At 39.9% G+C, this 20301-nt stretch overlaps 1 protein-coding gene across 1 annotated transcript in view; it reads right to left on the bottom strand.

Moving 5' to 3' along the window:
- The window catches only part of Nmu (neuromedin U), a 62151-nt gene extending 61096 nt beyond the window's left edge, over positions 1-1055 (bottom strand). The window contains exon 1 of the mRNA XM_047565821.1: positions 924-1055. Coding sequence (XP_047421777.1) covers positions 924-975 — 52 coding nt within the window. The 5' untranslated portion in view covers positions 976-1055. The remainder of the gene's footprint in view (positions 1-923) is intronic.
- Positions 1056-20301: the final 19246 nt, after the last annotated feature.

Genomic DNA, 20301 nt, shown 5'->3' with positions numbered 1-20301 from the left:
CTCATTCTTTCTTTCAACAGCCTCCTTGGGTGCAGTGACTGCCAGGGATGCTATTCAGTGATGTCTGAACTCAGGTGTAGGGAACTTACAGAAAGGCATTGTTTCCCTTTACCTGAGCTCTTCTAAAAATACAGATACACATATAATAAAAATAATAACATTACTGAGCACCTGTTAAGACCTAGGATTTGTTCTAAGAAGTTTACACAAATTAACTGATTTATATGACTACTCCATGGGGCAATAACACAAAATATTATTATAAAATAAAATAATTTTTTTACTAACATAAAATAGTGTTAGCTGCATCATGCAGATGAGGAATCTGAAGGACAAAGGATTAAGTACATATAGAGCACTTTGAATAGTGCCAGCACCTAGTTGACTCAATATATGTTAGTTGTTATTGTCACATAATTAGCGAGTGGCAGGGCATCTCACATACTTAACCACTCCCTGCTACTTCCCTACCTATGTAAACTAAGTCCAAGAACAGTCTTAAGTACCCCCATAGTTATACCAGATAGATCTAGAAGCAAGGTTTTCTAACGCCAAGATCTGCTCATGTTACTCCTTGGTCTCAGGATCTTTGGTGTATTCATATATGTACGTAGGGAAGTTAGGTCAGATTCATGCCACCGTCTCCGGTTCCTTTCCCCACTTCCTGCCCTTCGTGCCCCTTGGTCTCATCTATCTTCCGCCTCCCCGCCCCTTGCTGTGTGTTAGCATCCACAGTGAATCTCCACATCGTGTGCAACCACGAGACTGGGATCCTAATTAGAATAAGATGTACTCCATGTTTGTATAAATATGTCAAAATATACTATCAGGGACAACTAAAAAGAAGACATAAAACAAAAATAAAGATGAACAGAAAGAAAGAAAAAAAAAAAAAAAAAGAATCTTTGGTGTTTTCCTGTTACCTGCAGGATGAGACCAGCTCTCTTTAACATAGTTCTGGAAACTTCTCAGCATCTTATCTGACCGCTGCTCCCCACACACTCCACATTCCAGCCTTTGTTCTTGCTAGACCAAAAATTCCAGATGTTTCTCTCTCTCTCTCTCTGTCTGTCTCTCTCTCTCTCTCTCTCTCTCTCTCTCTCTCTGTCTCTCTCTCTCTCCACTCTCTTCTATTTTAAATGATCATTTCCAACTTCTCTCCCTAATGTCACCTCATTGGTTACACTTTCCCTGAAAGCCCTCCTCCAGTCCAGTCCCCGCCCCCCACACACCCCCACAGAGCTGTTCTCTGCTCCCGCAGGAAGTTTCTCACACCTTCCTCCCAGCACCAACTACACTGCACCCAAGGCTTGTGGTTTCTCTGTCCACCTCCCCCACCAGGTGAGGGACTGCTGAGGAGGAGGACTGCAAATAACGATTATTTGAACAACATTCGTACAACAATATTCTCAGGTGTCAGGCATGGCATTCGTTATTACTATATGCTTTCCTTGGTCCCATAGCCGGTGGAATTCCTAGTCTCCATTATTTCACACCCAGTTTAAGTTTCCCAGAAGCAGACCCTGAGATAAGGATTTGAGTGCAAGTAGTTTGTAAGGTGCGGGAAGCACAGATGGTGGGGTGGAGGGAACGAGATGGGAGAACTGAGAGAAGAAAGCTGTAAATGATGTTATTAATCCAGCTCTGGCTGTGGGCAACTGGTGCTTAGTGCTGCTGAGACCTTGGAAGAAATGGTGTAATAAACTGCAAAGCAATCTACCTTAGAGGAAGTGTTGTTGGGTATTTGTATACCAAACCCCGCTGTCTTTGGTTGGGGGTCTCAGAGATATTAATTTCTCTATTCCTTCCTTCTAGGCTGCTGCTTTGTGTCTGGGAAGAGCACAAGGCTCTGGAAATGCCCCCAGGCAAAGAGGCGCAGGTATCAGCAGCTGGAGGTGGACTGGAGCATCTGAGGGGGCAGCAGGAGGCATCTGCTTGGGTTACCAGCAGCATCTGCTACCCTGCCATCTGAAACTCTCCAGGGTAGTGAAGGAGAAAGGGGAGTTAAAATTTTGGAAAGCTTCAAATCATTCTCACTTGATGGTAGAGTTTCTTCACTCCTAGAACACAATAAATTCAGTCTTTGGAGCTAAAGAATATAGGTAGCTGAAAGCCAAAAGTAATGAGACTGAATCAATGGGTAAATTCTAACATACCTTGGTTTAGGCATTCTCTTTGCATTAAAGATGAGATTGAAACTTTGAGGAATAGGTGTATTTCCTATAAATTCCTTATACCCTCTATAAATCAAGAATTTCTTGAAAGGTTTAGTCAAAGCAAAACAAGGACACAAATGGAGAGAGTAGCCTTTAGCCATGAATATAAGCCAATAAACACAGAGCCATTTATAGTTCAAGTTAATAAGGGAGTCAGCAGATGGGATCTGGGTGAGTATACCCCAAAGAAAAAAAATGTATTAAGAACCTGAATAGTCATCTGACATGAGTGTACTTATTGTCTCAAGATGTCCTCTGGGTCTTCGTAAGGGAGTGTTTTGGAGAAAAAAACCAATATAGGGGCAAAATACAAATGGTTGGGATCTATGATAATAGCTCATGGGGAATAGTGCTATGTTATTTCTTTAATTTTCTCTAGCAGCGTTTTTACAACCATGTTAGTGAGGAAAACATAAGTTTTAAAATTAACTTCTTGCCTGGAGCAGTGTGAATTACCCTATTCCAAGCAAGCTACGCCTGTGTGGGCAGCAGAGTACAGACAAGAAAAGGGGCAAAGAACCGACTTGATTGAAAAACACCAACACAGGGGCAGAAGATAGCTGAATTTAAAGGGGGGCATGTTTCAAAGGGTCTGGACCTAAAACAGGAAGAGGTCATTTATCTGAGTGATTTTCCAACTACCCTCTATAGTGCTGGGGATCAAACCTCGGCCTTTGCACATGCTAGGCGAGCGCTGTTCCACTGAGCTACAGCCCAGTCCTTTACATATCTTACTGTTGCAGTATGAGAGGTAGTTTACATGAAATGCAGAAATGATAATCAGAGCAACAAAAGTCAGCATTGTCCACCCAGCTAATATCATTCATGGGAAAAGATACCAACCCTAGAAAAAATATACTCACTGAAGAGCTGGGTCCTGCTTAGTTAGAAAGGGCTCAGTTAGCATCCTGTGTTCCCTGCCGTATCTGTCAACCTCACTTTGCTCAGACTGTGTACTCACAGGACAACCAACACTTATTTCCACATGGGTTTTAAGATATCTTGAAACAAGGAAGAGTTTGCCAAAGGGCATATGTGACCATGTCTGTCACTGTAAAACAGCAGTCCAAATTATCATAAATTGATTATTTGGTAAGAGCCCTGGACTTAACTATGATGACTTTTTTGGCAGACTGGGAAAGTCAAGCTCCTGGATCACAAAGCTAAACACCAGACTTGGGAGTGTGGGGATTTCACCAAGTTAAAGCTAATTTTTAATGAGGCCTTTCCTGCAAAACCAGTCAAGCAACCCCCATCCCATTGACCCCTGAACCTTCAAACTGGATGATAGTAACCACATTATAGTACATGTGTAAGACACACACTAAAGAAAACTTTCTCAAAGCTCACAGGCAAAGAGGGCGGGCAGAGCATGCAGAGCCCAGGCCTTGGAGGGAAAAAAAGCAGGAGGCTCTGTGCCTGAATTTAATTTTTTAAATGGGAATAATTTTAATATCTGCTCCTATCATGGAACTAGAACTTGTACATATCATGAGCACTATCCTCCAAATTTGTCCTAAGAATATAAATGTTCTTTCAAAGAAAGCATTACCATTTGAACACTTTGGAACTGTACTGTGGGAATTTCCCTCAGAGGAATTTGTGTCATAAGTGTTGGTTATTTAAGCCACCCATCTATGGTATATAGTCATAAGTTGCTTAATATAAGAGGACACATTCTGAGAAATGCGTGTTACGCAGTTTTGTCATTGTGTGAATGTCCTACACAAACTTAGATGGTTAGCGTATCACATACTTGGGTTGTATGGCATAAATATGGGATGGTCTATGACCTATGACCATAATGATTAAGCCAAACCCAGGGTAAAATGATGTGATCAAGAGACAAATGCAAGATAGAGGAGACTATTCTGTACTGTACACAATCATACATACTATACTTTAATACAACAGCAGGCAGTAGGTTTGTTGACAAAGGTGTCACCACAAATATGTGACTAATGCATTGTGCTATGGCCAATGGCTAACACATCACTTGGTAGTGAAAAATTTTCTGCTCCATTGTAATCTTATGGGACCACCATCATATATGTGCTGTGCTACTGACTGACACATCATCACTGGACACGGATCACGCTTGTTATAACAGGCTGAATTGACCGAGACACACCCCTACCATACTGTGATCTCCTGGAGAGATCCATCCAGACATCTCCTGGAACCGAGTCCATTCTTCTCCAGAGCCCCCAGCACACTGACTTGTGCAAAGTGGATGCTCAGGGGAAGTTTGTTAGGCCCAGACCTCTGCAGAGGAGACTTTTTGCAAATGGACTCAAAAATATTTCTTGATGTTTTACTATCTAAACTAGAAAACAACTTGCCATCGGATCTGGGCCTGCTGTTCCTGTAGGCGAGCTCATTCTCCATTAGCTCATTCAGACCTTCCTTTCAGAAAGAGAAAAAATGACAAAGCATAAAGGGCCATGTCACGACAGGGGTCTTTTTACTCTCAGCAATATTTTGGGTTGCAGAGCAGTTCTAGTACTGCAGGTACTTCCAAGTCCCCCAGAGCCTTTCCTTTCCTTGGCATGGCAAAGGCCAACCAGTCTGAATTTACAGTGGATGCTCAACTGTTGAGTGAAGAACTAGTGAATGAACTGATGCTTCATCACATAAGAAATCCCATGCTAAGCAGGCCTGACACGAATAGTAGTTTTGTTATTTTCATTCATATAAAATATTAAACAATGGTATTTTCTATTATGTGGGTTTTATAAGCAAGATGATATGTTCTTCAAATTCCTAAATTTCTAATTGTTTTGTTTGACCATTTTTATTTAAGACTCTTAAAATATTCTCCTACATGTTTGTTTTTTGTCAAAGTAATCAAAATGCACATTGAGAGCAACATTAAAACCAGAATTTCAAAATTGACAGTCACAAGGCAAGATGTTGTTTTTAATTAATTGAAAGATGGGATTGGGGAAGATGTTTTATGTGTGTGCTGAAAGCAATTTAATTCACTAATATTTTAATGATGTACTTCTGGATGGCCACTTCTGCATGTTCTGCTTTATTTAAATTGACTCAACCCCTTCCATCATTTCTCAGTATTTGAATTTGATATTTTTGTGTATCATTTATATCCCAGAAACAATGGAGTCCCTGTTCTGATAGAGCTAATTTCTTAGGTTGAAATATAGAGAGGCAGACAGGAGAAACTACAATAATAAGCTATATAGTGCAATAAGTTGCAGTATTTTGTGCTGCATAAAGCACAGGGGGAAAGAAGGATCGATTATTTCTGCAATAGAGAAAGAGGCACCTCGGGTGAGCCAAAGGAAAAGAGGAATTCCAGGCAGAGAGAAAGGCTGAAGAGAAGGCCTTGATGTAGGATGTGCACAGGATGTTCAGATAAACAAAGGGGAGCGATCTGTCAAGGGAGAATGAATGGAGGCAGGTCTGGAGAGGCGGGCTAGTGAAGGTTACGAAGGGGCTTTGTTTATTGTGCTAAGAAGTATGAGCTGTCTTTGGAAAGAATGGTGAGAAGCCACTGAGAGTTTCAAGTGGGTAAGTGTCACGGTGAGACGTGTGTTTTAGAAAGATCGCTCTAATGCAGTGTGGGAGGCTGGATGGAACAGGAGTGTGCTGGGAGCTGAGCCGCCTGCACATTCAGGACTGATTCAGGCAGTGGGGACGGAGGGGAAGAGTGGACATGGGAGAGAGTGCAATAGATCTTAGTGGCCTCACTCTTTAGATAGACTTCAGGGACATGACAGGAAAGAAGTAGGAGAGCAGCACCCTCGGGGTGTGGTTAAGTGGAGCAAATCCACTTAAGGCCAAAAGAGGAAGCATGAAAAAAATGAGACTGTACAGCGTTTTTGACCAGGTTTCCAACCCAAAGTGCTGTCCTATCTAACTTCATTAAATACACATTATTGTATTAAATGGACTTAATTTTGGTGAGCCATAGCTGTAATTTTCAGAGGACGGGAGAGGGAGAATTAAGTTAATAACTTGTGAGAAAGTAGTAGTAAGAACTGAAATGCGGAACCACAGCAGTGACTCAGACAATCACCTCTTAGTAACCACCAAGAAACCATAAAGGTAAGCTGGGTTTGTTTCCACTGAGTCCTCAAAAGTGTTCGAATACATAAGGACAGAAATGCGAAATATCCAAATTCCCTTTTTCCAGGATGTGGTCAGCAGTCAAAGGTCCATTTATAATCAATTGCTTTTCAGTTTTCTAACTTAAGTGTTCTAAAACTGTGGACTTGTGGTAAAAGAATGAAGTGAGACCTGCAGCTCTTTCTGTCAGAAGAACAGGCAGAGTTGTCCATGAAGGAGCAGAAGGATAGTGAAGGAATAGACCAGAGTTGATGCTGGACTTAGGATCAAATGAATTCTTTACTGATAGTTAATTTCTCTCTGCAATTCACTATTTTATTATTTTCTTGCTGACCTGTTCACGATGACTTGGGAGACTCATCTAACATTATTAAATATGTTTTTGCTATCATATATTCTGGAATACAGTGCCCAGAGATGGCCACATGAAAAGCAGCTGGCAGGCAAATTACTGCCATAATTCATGGCCTCTGTACTTGGACCATGCCTTTTGGAGTCCACATTTGTAGGCTCTGATTTCTCTGTCCACATGGACCACCTAGAGCCTGTGGTCTTGTTTTACATCAGCAGGAGGTTTTGTGCATGGCAAGAGTTTTGTTGTATATCAAGATAAAGAGGGCGGGGACTGCAGCTCAGTGGTAGAGTACTTGCCTTGCATGTGTGAAGCACTGGGTTCGATCCTCAGCACCACATAAAAAGAAATAAAGATAGTGTGTCCATCTACAACTAAAAAATATTTTTTAAAAAGATAAAGAATATTTGATCCACAAAATGCAGAAAAGGGGAGAGAGAGAGAGAGAGAGAGAGAGAGAGAGAGAATACAACTAGAAGAGAAGATAATGGAACAAGATGATTTTGGAGGAGGCAAGAGGCATGGAAAAAATGTCCCCATTCATCTGAAAAGTCATTTTAAAACTGAATTCCAGAAGGCTGCTAAGAAATGTTCCAAGTTCTCTAACTTGAAAATTATTCAACTTTGCAACTCCTCTATTTATGAGTTTCTACTTATCAGAGTAATAGAATAAAATAATAAATCAAGATTTTTTTTTTGCTATTTAACTCTCTGAATACAGCCATTCAGAATATAAATTTAAACTCCATTTTATTCAAAATAAATACAGTGGCTCTATTGTATTCAAAATTTTTGAGTTCCCATGAATTTGGATTTGAGTTGATTAGTACATTTAAGAGTCACATTATGTAAATGTAGCTTTATGAATGCATATGTAATAGAATGAGCAAAATATAAATTATTATTTACTATCCAGGCATATCCAAATGGCTAAATACCTAGACAAACTATTTGTGTCAGGCCTCAGTATTAAAAACAATGTGAAAAAAGGGCTGTTAAATTAATGTTGAAGGTACAATTAGATGACCTGTGAGGGAGTAATGCATTAACCAGGCATTTGAGAATAGTTAATTTGGTATGTGTGTCTTGATATTTTTTTTCTAAACTTCATATTATGGGGCATTGATAATGTAGACAAATGACGGATAATATGTGCCATCGTATACCCATCACTCAGCTTCAACAAGCTAATTTCAACTATCCTCTGTCCATTCTCAATGTGTTATGATTTAGATGTGAGGTGTCCCACAAAAGTTCCTGTTAGTGTGGGAATATTCAGATGTGAAATGATTAGATTATGAGATCTGTAGTTCCTCCTAGTTTGGATGGACTGACTGATGGTACTATAGGTAGGTGTGGTATGGCTGGAGGAAGTAGGTCACTGGGGCATGGCCTGCAAGAGTTCATTTTCTCTGCAGCCCCTTCCCTCTCCATCTCTCTCTGCCTCCTGATCCCATGAAGAGCTGGGCAGCTTTCTTCCACTGTGCCCTTCCCCCAAATTTACTGCTTCACCTTGGGCCAAGAGCATTGGAATTGGTCATCTATGGACTGAGACCTCTGAAACTGCAAGTCCCAAATAAACTTTTTCTCCTTCAAGTTCTTGTCAGATATTTTGGTCACAGTGACAGGAAAACTGACCAAAACAGAAATTGTTCCTGAGAAGTGGGATCATTGCTGTGTCTAACCTGATTATGTGACTCAGAGTACTTTGGAACTGGTTTGCAAGAGGAATTTTGAAAAATTTAGAGATTCGAGTTGGAAAAACTACAAGATGTTGCAAGGGGAGCTTGATGGGGTGATTTTGGTGGGAGTGCAGAAGATCAGAATGTCAATAGGAATGTTAACTGTGCTCACAGGTTTCAGAGGGAAATGAGTACTTTTTTCAGAATTGAACTAGAGGCCACTCTTTTTATATTCTGGCAAAGAATTTGGCCCATGTTCTGAGACTTTCTGTGAGGCTGAGTTTTAAAATAGTGAACCAATTAATCTTGTGGAGGAAATTTCAAGGCAGCCCAGCATTCAGTCATGGATATTGCTGGTAGCTTTTAGCCAGATTTACTGTGAGAATTGAGAAGAGAAAGCAGAGCTAAAGAATCTTAAAAATTTGCAGTTTGGCCCCCCAAAAATGCTTGTACAGTTAGGGCCAATGAAGGAGAGCTTGTTGAAGAGATTATGGCCCCTAAAGAGATCATAAATACATTGAACAGATACCTTAAGGGCATCTCAGGAATTTGCAAAACACACCACTACAGGCTTCAGGGTACAGAAGAGAAAATTCCTTTGAAAAGAGTTTATTGGGATACCATGCTCACACAGGGAGCCCTAGGATGTTGTTTCACCATTCTGAGCCATACACTTAGAGGCTGTACTGTCATGATTCCAGGGGACCCAGCTATTGTGTGAGTTGGCAGCAGACCTTGGCATCATCCATGTGGCACTGGTTCTGCAGGAATGCAGAATGCTAGAATTAGGGGACATGGAAGCTTACACTGAAGATTTCAAAGGAAGGCCTGAGAGGCCAAGCCAATTGTAGAAGGGTCAAAGTCTCTGCAGGCTGCCCCAGAGACTGTGATACATGAAGCTATAAAGGTGATTTCAAAGCTGTAATGGAGATCCTAGGAACTAAGAGATGCCAGTAACATGAACTGTCTGCTCAGAAAAACTGTTGGCTATGTATATAGCCAGGCTAGAAGAGAGCCCATGTGCACAAGGTCAAAGGGGTGTGCTGCCCAAGTTCTTTATAGAGCTCATCTCACAATCATTTATCACAGATACTGTCTGTGAAGTTACAGGACCTGTTTGCCTATCTGGGTTTTTGTCTTGCTTTCGTTCCCTTCTTTCTATGCCCCTATTCCTTCCTTTTGGAAAGGAAATGTTTACTCTCACACTGTATATTGCATATTTATGACTTGTTTTTGATTTTTACAGAGGCTTACAGTAAAGAGTTTGCCTTGAGTTTCAGATGAGACTTTAGAATTGGACTTTTGGGCAATGCTTAAACTATTAAGACTATGGAAATTAAAAAAAAATAATTTTAGCTGTAGATGGACATGATAACTTTATTTTAATTATTTATATGAATGTGGTATTGAGGATCAAATTCAGTACCTCACATCTGTGAGGCAAGCACTCTATCACTGAGCCACAACTGCAGACCCACTATGGGACACTTGAAAATAAACTAAAAGCATTTTGCATTGTGAGATGGACGTGAGCTTTTGGGGGCAATGGGTGGAGTGATATGGTTTACATATGAGGTGTCTTCATAAGCTCCTGTTAATGAAAGAATACACAGAGGTGGGATGTTAAATTATGAGAGTTATGACCTAAATATTTCACCATAGTTTGAATGGACTAACTGAATGGTAACTGTATGCAGGTGGAGCATGACTAGAGGAGGTGGGTCACTGGGGAATGCTCTAGAAGGGTTGTTCTTCCCTGTAGCCCCTCCACCCTTCCTAACCCCACCAAGAACTTTAAGTTCTTCTCCACTGGGCCCTTTCCCTTTGATGTTCTGCCTCGTCTTGGGTTCAGAGCAATGGAATAGACCATCAATGGACTGAGATCTTTACTTATTTATTTATTTATTTTGCAGTGCTGGGGATTTGAACCCAGGGCCTTGTGCTTGTGAGGCAAGCACTCAACCATCTGAGCTATATCCCCAGCCCTGGACTGAGATCTTTGAAACCATGAGCCTCAAATAAACTTTTCCTCCTCCAAGTTGTTCTTATTGGGCATTTTGGTCACCATGATGGAAAAGCTGCCTAAAACACCCTGAAAATTATTTTGAAACCAAGCATATATATTGTTTTATTTCATCTATGTCTATGTATTACAATTTTAATTACTATTAACAGTGCTTATTTTGTAGGAGTGACTATCAGTCATCAAAGACAGATAATCAGAACAATAGCAAAATGTTTCTCAACAAATACTTGTTGAAAGATTAAATGAATAAAAGGCTAATATTCATTGACTACTTTCTATATCCCAGGTCCTTACATTCACTTTCTCACTTAATCCTTACAAAAACATGTACAGAAAAAAAAACAAATTGTGTTTCTCTGTACTCTCACTTAATAATCATATCACTTCACTTCTGGTCACCAGGTGTATGAGCTGTTTTCTCACACCAAGCAGTTCTCCAATTCTTGTGGACACTGACTGGGTACCCAACATGCAACTCAATTCTGACACTCTCTACCACTGAGTATGCAAACCCCAGTCAGAAGTGTTTATTTCTGTCAGGACCCATATATATCCCCTTGGGGCCACCAGCATTGGTTTAATTTAATCTACTTGCTATGTATGTGCAGGGCCTTTCCCCAGAATATGCTCCCCATAGCCATTTTCAGTCTCTGTCTCTCCTCCTGGCAGACAGAACGATTCTTGTTGGTGGCATTGTGTGCCTCAGAGGGTGCAAGAGAAATAGATTTGGATTCAGTCCATCTCTACACCATTGCTGTCCCCTACATCTACTCATTTCATGGACCCAGGCACCCACCTCAAGGAAGCTCAATAAAAGTTTGATCTGTAAATCAAGCAGATCTTTGCTAGTTGATTGAGAGCTTTTTGTAATTCACCATCCACATGGAAATAGATGGGTGATTCCAAAAACAGTCCTACAGGAAAAGAGGTTACTTGCTCCTTGCTATAGTGGATCCCACTGTGCATTCTCCTGGTGGCATGTTCCTGTATAAACCACTTGCATTTTATTATGTAATTCTCATAGGCACTGCCATTTATTATTAGAATGTTTTACTGACTTAACCCAAGAAATTATGGGTATCTCAGGTTTCATGATTATTTTCTCTTCTAGTCACTGAGACAGTCTCAATGCTCAATTGCAAGTTAGTAATTGTTTCTCAAATGATGTGAAATGGCAGCCATATCTGGAAATTTACTGGTCTCAAATCCCAATGGTGGCCACTGAGAGGTGCTCATGGTCTTCTGTCATAGGATCCATTGGCATGAGTGAGTGACAGACGTTTCCAAAATCATCTGAGAGGGGATCATATAGGCCCAAAGGCCCTGAGAGTATTACTGGTTTCAGAATTCAGACTTGGCTTGCTTTTGTTCATCTCTCCACTCAAATGTGGCTTTCTTTCCTATGACCTTATAGATTGGAGCCAGAAATATTTCTAGATGTGGAAGATGCATTCTCCAAAATTCAAATAAACCAACCAAATGCTTGTCATCTTATTTGGTTCTAAGGGTAGGTAATAACAGCTAGTTTTAGTTGCTTATAGAATGTCCTAGGTAGCTAAAGCCCAAACTATTCCCAGGAATTTCACCTGGCAGATTCTTGGGTCTTTGTTGGAGTTATTAACCAGCCTTAGTCAGTTATGTGAATCACCACTGCATTCAAATCAGTCCTAGCTTAAACTTCATTTTTTGATATTGTATTAATGTCATCAATATAATGTACTATTACACTGAGACCTGCATGAAGTGCAGATCCCTCTTACCCAAATTATGACAGTGAACTAGTAAGTTCAAGATAATCAGGGGAAGAACAGCAAATATAAATTGGGATCCTTCCCACCTGAATGCAAACTGAGCTTGGCTCTTCGCAAGATTTATTTATTTATTAAAATTATTTATTTATTTTAAAATATTTTACAGGCTGCATTTTTTTAAAGTTTGTTTTAGTTGTTGATGGACCTTTATTTTATTTTATTTTTATATTTTTTATTGTAAACAAATGGGATACATGTTGTTTCTCTGTTTGTACATGGCGTAAAGGCATACCATTTGTGTAATCATAAATTTACATAGGGTAATGTTGTTTGATTCATTCTGTTATTTTTTCCCCTTCCCCCCCACCCCTCCCACCCCTCTTTTCCCTCTATACAGTCCTTCTTCCTCCATTCTTGCTACCCTCCCTAACCCTAAACCTAAACCTAACCCTAACCCTAACACTAACCCCTCCCACCCCCCATTATGTGTCATCATCTGCTTATCAGCGAGATCATTCGTCCTTTGGTTTTTTGAGATTGGCTCATCTCAATTAGCATGATAGTCTCCAATTTCATCCATTTGCCTGAAAATGCCATAATTTTATCATTCTTTATGGCTGAGTAATATTCCATTGTATATATATATATATATATATATGTATATATATATATATATATATATATATATATATATACACCACAGTTTCTTTATCCATTCATCAATCGAAGGGCATCTAGGTTGGTTCCACAGTCTGGCTATTGTGAATTGAGCAGCTATGAACATTGATGTGGCTGTAGCTCTGTAGTATGCTGATTTTAAGTCCTTTGGGTATAGGCCGAGGAGTGGGAAGCTGGGACAAATGGTGGTTCCATTCCAAGCTGTCTGAGGAATCTCCGTACTGCTTTCCAGAGTGGTTGCACTAATTTGCAACCCCACCAGCAATGTATGAGTGTACCGTTTTCCCCACATCCTTGCCAACACCTATTGTTGCTTGTGTTCTTGATAATCGCCATTCTAATTGGGGTGAGATGAAATCTTAGGATAGTTTTGATTTGCATTTCTCTTATTACTAGAGATGTTGAACATTTTTTCATATATCTGTTGATTGCTTGTACATCTTCTTCTGCAAAGATTCTGTTCATTTCCTTAGCCCATTTGTTGATTGGATTATTTGTATTCTTGGTGTAGAGTTTTTTGAGTTCTTTATGTATTCTGGAAATTAGTGTTCTATCTGAAGTATGAGTGGCAAAGATATTCTCCCACTCTGTAGGCTCTCTCTTCACATTACTGATAGTTTCCTTTGCTGAGAGAAAGCTATTTAGTTTTAATCTATCCCAGTTGTTGATTCTTGCTTTTATTTCTTGTGCAATGGGAGTCCTGTTAAGGAAGTCTGATCCTAAGCTGACATGTTGAAGATTTGGACCTACTTTTTCTTCTATAAGATGACGGGTCTCTGTTCTGATTCTGAGGTCCTTGATCCATTTTGAGTTGATTTTTGTGCAGGGTGAGAGATAGGGGTTTAATTTCATTCTATTGCATATGGATTTCCAGTTTTCCCAGCACCATTTGTTGAAGAGGCTATCTTTTCTCCATTGCATATTTTTGGCGCCTTTGTGTAATATGAGAAAATTGTATTTATATGGGTTTGTGTCCATGTCCTCTATTCTGTACCATTGATCTACATGTCTATTTTGGTACCAATACCATGCCGTTTTTGTTACTATTGCTTTGTAGTATAGTTGAAGGTCTGGTATTGCGATACCCCCTGCTCACTCTTCCTGCTAAGGATTGCTTTAGCTATTTTGGGTTTCTTATTCTTTCAGATGAATTTCATGACTGCTTGCTCTATTTCTGTAAGGTACATCATTGGGATTTTAATTGGAATTGCATTGAATCTGTATAGCACTTTTGGTAGAATGGCCATTTTGACAATATTAGTTCTGCCTATCCAAGAACATGGGAGATCTTTCCATCTTCTAAGGTTTTCTTTAATTTCTTTCTTTAGTGTTCTGTAGTTCTTGTTGTAGAGGTCTTTCACCTCTTTTGTGAGATTAACTCCCAAGTATTTTATTTTTTTCAATGCTATTGTGAATGGGGTAGTTTTCCTAACTTCTCTTTCTGAAGATTCATCACTTATGTATAAAAATGCATTGGATTTATGAGCATTGATCTTGTAACCTGCTACTTTACTGAATTCACTTATGAGTTCTAAAAGTTTTCTGGTGGAATTTCCGGGTTCCTCTAAATATATAATCATGTCATCAGCGAACAGGGATAGTTTGAGTTCTTTTCCTATTCGTATCCCTTTAATTTCTTTGGTTTGTCTAATTGCTCTGGCTGGAGTTCCAAGGACGATGTTGAATGGAAGTGGTGAAAGAGGGCATCCCTGCCTTGTTCCAGTTTTTAGGGGGAATGCTTTCAGTTTTTCACCATTTAGAATGATATTGGCCACGGACTTAGCGTAGATGGCCTTTGCAATGTTAAGGAATGTTCCTACTATCCCTATTTTTTCTAGTGTTTTGAGCATGAAGTGATGCTGTATTTTATCGAATGCTTTTTCTACATCTATTGAAATAATCATGTGATTCTTAACTTTAAGTCTGTTGATATGGTGAATGACATTTATTGATTTCCAGATGTTGAACCAACCTTGCATCCCTGGGATAAAACCCACTTGATCGTGGTGCACTATCTTTTTAATATATTTTTGTATGCGATTTGCTAAAATTTTGTTGAGAATTTTTGTGTCGATGTTCATTAAGGATATTGGTCTGAAATTTCCTTTCCTCAATGTGTCTCTGTCTGGTTTAGGTATCAGGGTGATATTGGCTTCATAGAACGAGTTTGGGAGGATTCCTTCCTCTTCTATTTATTTCATGGAATACTTTGAGGAGTATTGGAATGAGCTCTTCTTTAAAAGTTTTGTACAACTCGACTGAGAACCCATCTGGTCCCGGACTTTTCTTTGTTGGTAGGCTTTTGATGACCTCTTCTATTTCATTGCTTGAAATCGATTTATTTAAGTTGTGTATGTCCTCCTGATTCAGTTTAGGTAATTCATATGTCTCTAGAAACTTGTTGATGTCTTCAAGGTTTTCTGTTTTGTTGGAGTATAGATTTTCAAAATAGCTTCTAATTATGCTTTGTATTTCACTTGTGTCTGTAGTGATATTTCCTTGTTCATTCCGAATTTTAGTAATTTGAGTTTTCTCTCTCTCTTTGTTAGTATGGCTAAGGGTTTATCAATTTTGTTTATTTTTTCAAAGAATCAACTATTTATTTTGTTGATTTTTTTGATTGTTTCTTTTGTTTCAATTTTGTTGATTTCAGCTCTGATTTAACTATTTCCTGTCTTCTACTACTTTTGGTGTTGGTCTGCTTTTCTTTTCCTAGGGCTTTGAGCTGTAGTGTTAAGTCATTTATTTGTTGATTTTTACTTCTTTTGTTGAATGTGCTCCATGAAATAAATCTTCCTCTAAGTACTGCTTTCATAGTGTCCCAGAGATTTTGATATGATGTGTCTTTGTTCTCGTTTACTTCTAAGAATTTTTTTATTTCCTCCTGATGCCTTCTGTTATCCATTCATCATATAATAGCATATTATTTAATCTCCAGGTATTGGAGAAGTTTCTGTTTTTTTATTCTGTCATTTATTTCTAATTTCAATCCATTATGATCTGATAGAATACAAGGTAATATCTCTATCTTCTTGTATTTGCTAACAGTAGCTTTGTGGCATAAAATATGGTCTATTTTAGAGAAGGATCCATGTGCTGCTGAGAAGAAACTGTATTCGTTCTTTGTTGGATGGTATATTCTATATATGTCCATTAAGTCCAAATTGTTGATTGTGTTATTGAGATCTATGGTTTCTTTATTCAATTTTTGTTTGGAAGATCTATCCAGTGGTGAGAGAGGTGTGTTAAAATCGCCTAGTATTATTGTGTTGTGGTCTATTTGATTTCTGGAATTGAGAAGGATTTGTTTGACGTACATGGATGAGCCAATGTTCAGGGCATAGATATTTATGATAGTTATGTCTTGCTGATTTATGCTTCCCTTAAGCAGTAGGAAATGTCCTTCTTTATCCCTTCTGAGTAGTTTTGACTTGAAGCTCACATTATCTGAAATGAAGATGGATATTCAGCTTTTTTGCTGTGTCTGTGTGCATGGTATGTTTTTTCCCATCCTTTCACCTTTAGTCTGTGGGTATCTCTTTCTATGAGATGAGTCTCTTGCAGGCAGCATATTGTTGGATTTTTCTTTTTAATCCAATCTGCCAGTCTATGTCTTTTGATTGATGAGTTCAGGCCATTAACATTCAGGGTTATTATTGTGATATGATTTGTATTCCCAGTCATTTGACTCATTTTTGTTTTTTGACATGATTTGGTTTCTCCTTTATTTGGCTATTCCTTTAGGGTAGTTCCTCCCATTGCTGATTTGCATCATTGTTTTTCATCTCTTCCTCATGGAATATTTTGCTGAGAATGTTCTGTAATGCCGGCTTTCTTTTTGTAAATTCTTTTAGCTTTTGTTTATCATGGAAGGATTTTATTTCGTCATCAAATCTGAAAGTAAGTTTTGCTGGGTGTAAGATTCTTGGTTGGCATCCGTTTTCTTTCAGGGCTTGGTAAATGTTGTTCCAGGCCCTTCTAGCTTTTAGGGTCTGGATTGAAAAATCTGCTGATATTCTTATTGAATGTAATTTGATTCTTTTCTCTTGCAGCCTTTAAAATTCTGTCTTTATTTTGTATGTTAGGTATTTTCATTATAATGTGCCTTGTTGTGGGTCTGTTGTAATTTTGTTTATTTCGAGTCCTATAAGCCTCTTGTACCTGGTTTTCCATTTCATTCTTCAGATTCGGGAAATTTTCTGATATTATTTCATTGAATAGATTGTTCATTACTTTGGTTTGTTTCTCTTAGCCTTCCTCAATCCCAATACTTCTTAAATTTGACCTTTTCATGATATCCCATAATTCTTGTAGATTCTGTTGATGATTTCTTACCATCTTCTCTGTTTGGTCAATTTTGTTTTCAAGATTAAATATTTTGTCTTCAATGTCTGAAGTTCTGTCTTCCAGGTGATCTGTCCCATTGGTTATGCTTTCTATGGAGTTTTTAACTTGGTTTATTGTTTCCCTCATTTCAAGGATTTCTGTTTGTTTGTTTTTTTCAGTATCTCTAACTCTTTATTGAAATGATCTTTTGTTTCCTGTATTTGCTCTTTTAACTGTTGATTGGTGCGATCATTTAATGCCTGCATTTGCTCTTTCATCTCCTCCTTCAATGCCTGCATTTGCTCTTTCATCTCCTCGTTTGCTTCCCTGATTGTTTTAATTGTGTACATTCTGAACTCCCTTTCTGACATTTCTTCTGTTGTGCTGTCATTGGGTTTTATTGATATAGTATCTAGGTTTGTTTGGGCCATTTTCTTCCCTTGTTTTCTCATATTGGTCAGATGTCAGTGGGACTCTGAGATATTGCAGATTTCCTCTATTGGCTTATAGTGTCCCTGTAGATTTCCAGTATATCACCTCCCAGCCTTCAGTAGCCTGAAGTCTTGGAGGAACTTGATAATGCAGTGCTTCCGAAGAAAAGCCCTAGCCCGCTACTGGCTCCAGGGCTGGGGGCTGGTTCTGCTTGGAAATCCTCTCACTGGGCAGCCGGCTCCTAGAAGCTGGCTATAGACAGGGCCCGCCCCCACCTGAGGGAGCCGGGCTGCTAGGGGAAAGCCTCTCCCTGTCCTGCCTTGGTCCCAGAAGCTGCCTGCAGGCCAGGGCCCACCGCTGGGTTCAGGGCTTGGGGTTGGCTCTGTGTGGGAAAGCTCTTACTGGGCAGACCTGCTCCAAGAAGCTGGCTGTGGATCAAGCCTGCCGCCGGAGGGAGCAGGGCTGTTTGGGGAAGACTCTCGCTGCCCTGCCCTGCTCCGAGAAGTTGCCCCTGTCCAGGCCTGCCGCCCGGGCCGAGCTTAACCCGGTGGGAGAGACTCACCCCGCGGCTCTTTATTGGTCCGAGTCTCTCAATGCCTCCCCTTCTTGAATCCTGATTTCTGGAGCGATGGGAAATGCAGTGACCCTCTAGTCTGCCATCTTGGATCCCCCCAGGCTGCATTTTGATTCCTTGTACACAAATGGGTTAGAGCTTTTTGTTTCTATGGTTGTACACGATGTAGATTCATACCATTCGTGTAATCATACATGTGTATAGGGTAATGATGTCTGTCTCATTCCACCATTTTTCATTCCCCCTCCCTCTCATTTCCTTGTACCTAAAGTTCCTCCAAGTGTTTATAAGATCAAACACTGAGACCCATTTTCTTAGCCTGTTGAATTTTTTACCTTGTTGAAACAATGACTGGGACTGCTGAGGCTATGATCAGTGCAAGTTTATTTAAGTCTTGGTAGTCTGCTATTAGTCTCCATGTGAAAAAGCCACCTTTTCCACAGGTCATAGAGGGCTACTACATAGAGACTTCATTAATACCAGTACTCTAGCCCATAGCATGCCATTGATTAAAATGACAATTCCTTTTTCCCCAGCAGGTGTCTATGTCATTCTAAAGTAACCAAACTGTGTAGGTCCAAGCATTTCAAGTGTTCTCTTTTCAGCATGTCCAGTCAAGTCTGGCTTGAGGACAGACTAACATGATTTCTGTTTTCAATGTTTGTAGGGGAAGAATCCTCAGCTGGACATAATATCCATGCCAAAAATACATTCCAGTAAAGGAGACATGACCACTTCACATAATATCTGTTCAAAAGTTCCAATTTTCATCTAAACTTTCATCTTAATCTCATCAATTATTGCATCTCTGTATCCTCCCAATCTAACTTTAGGTCTATTAAGACTACCAATAATTTTCAGAATCACACTGCCTGGGATCCTGCATCAAGGGCTACCAAAACAAGCATCTGTCCCCTGGCCATTTTATCTACAATTAGTGTTAGGTCTCCAATCCAGCCAAAAGACCCTACCTTTTCTATCAATCTTTGCCTTGACTAATATGCCTTGTCCTTGATGGAGGGAATAAGGCATTCTGTAAGTCCACAGATAGTAGCTTTGGTAGAATTGTGTTGATCAGCTTTTCATCTCTATAAGAAAATATCTGAGATAACCAACTTATAGAGAAAAGGTTAATTTTGTATGCTTTAGTCCATGATTATGTACGGTGCCATCTTAAGATCCCCACCTACATTGGAATACTGTAAAGTATCCAGGCTGCTGTGCCCAGCAACTCTACCAATCTATTGTGAAACAGCCAAGTAGCCCTGCTTACTTTCACCTCCATAACCACAGGAAGCAACTGGGAAGCCCTTCCAGCATGGATTAGCTTGTTGAGGCCCCCAGGAAATTATGAGACAGCTCTACCTACCTTTCTGCTACCTCCAGATGGCCCCACCCACCCACCCTCATTCTTGGCAAGTAGCTGGGCAGCCTGTCTTGAGTGGTTCAGCCCACAGAAGACTTGGTAAGCAGATGGACAGCTCTACCCCACCCATCCACCCATGACCCTGGGAAGCAATAAAGCATCCTTCCCTCAGTGATTTGGGCCCTGAGAAGTAGATGGACAGCCTCTCCTGCCCATCCATCCTCAGCCATGGGAAGCAGTCTGTCCTCAGCAGGTTGGTCCCCCAAGATCCTATGAAGTCACCCTTATAGCTGTTGGACACTGATATGTACCCAACTCCACTATTGAGCACACTGTTTCTCATCCATCTGATTCCCCTGTGGTGCCCCTGACCCAACATGACCCTCAAAGATTGATGGATGCCAGGTGCACCATGTGCACAGCTACTGGAAAACCTGCTTCACCTAAGAGAGCTGGATCCCAGATGACAGTGCATAACCCCTATGGTCTAGGCCACTGAGGCACCTGCAGATATTGCTACTGTTGATAAGAGCTATAGAAGCTACACTCTATAATATTGGTAGAGACAACTTTCCTGTCATATGGACAAACAGCAATAAAGGGACACAAGAATGCACAAACAAGATAACATGTTGCCACGGAAGGACTACAATAACCAAACTGTCAAAAAATTAGGTATAGAAGGAATGTCCCGCAACACAAGAAGAGACATATATGTCAAACTCACATCCTTTTTTTTTTTTTCATCCTAAATTATATTGAATGGGGAAAAGCTGAATTTTTTTCCTCTAAGTTCAGGAATAATACAA

Source organism: Sciurus carolinensis, chromosome 10 (genome assembly GCF_902686445.1).
Source record: "Sciurus carolinensis chromosome 10, mSciCar1.2, whole genome shotgun sequence".
Taxonomy (NCBI): Eukaryota; Metazoa; Chordata; class Mammalia; order Rodentia; family Sciuridae; genus Sciurus; species Sciurus carolinensis.
The sequence above is the reverse complement of the archived record's forward strand: the minus strand, read 5'-3'. Positions and strand labels throughout refer to the sequence as shown.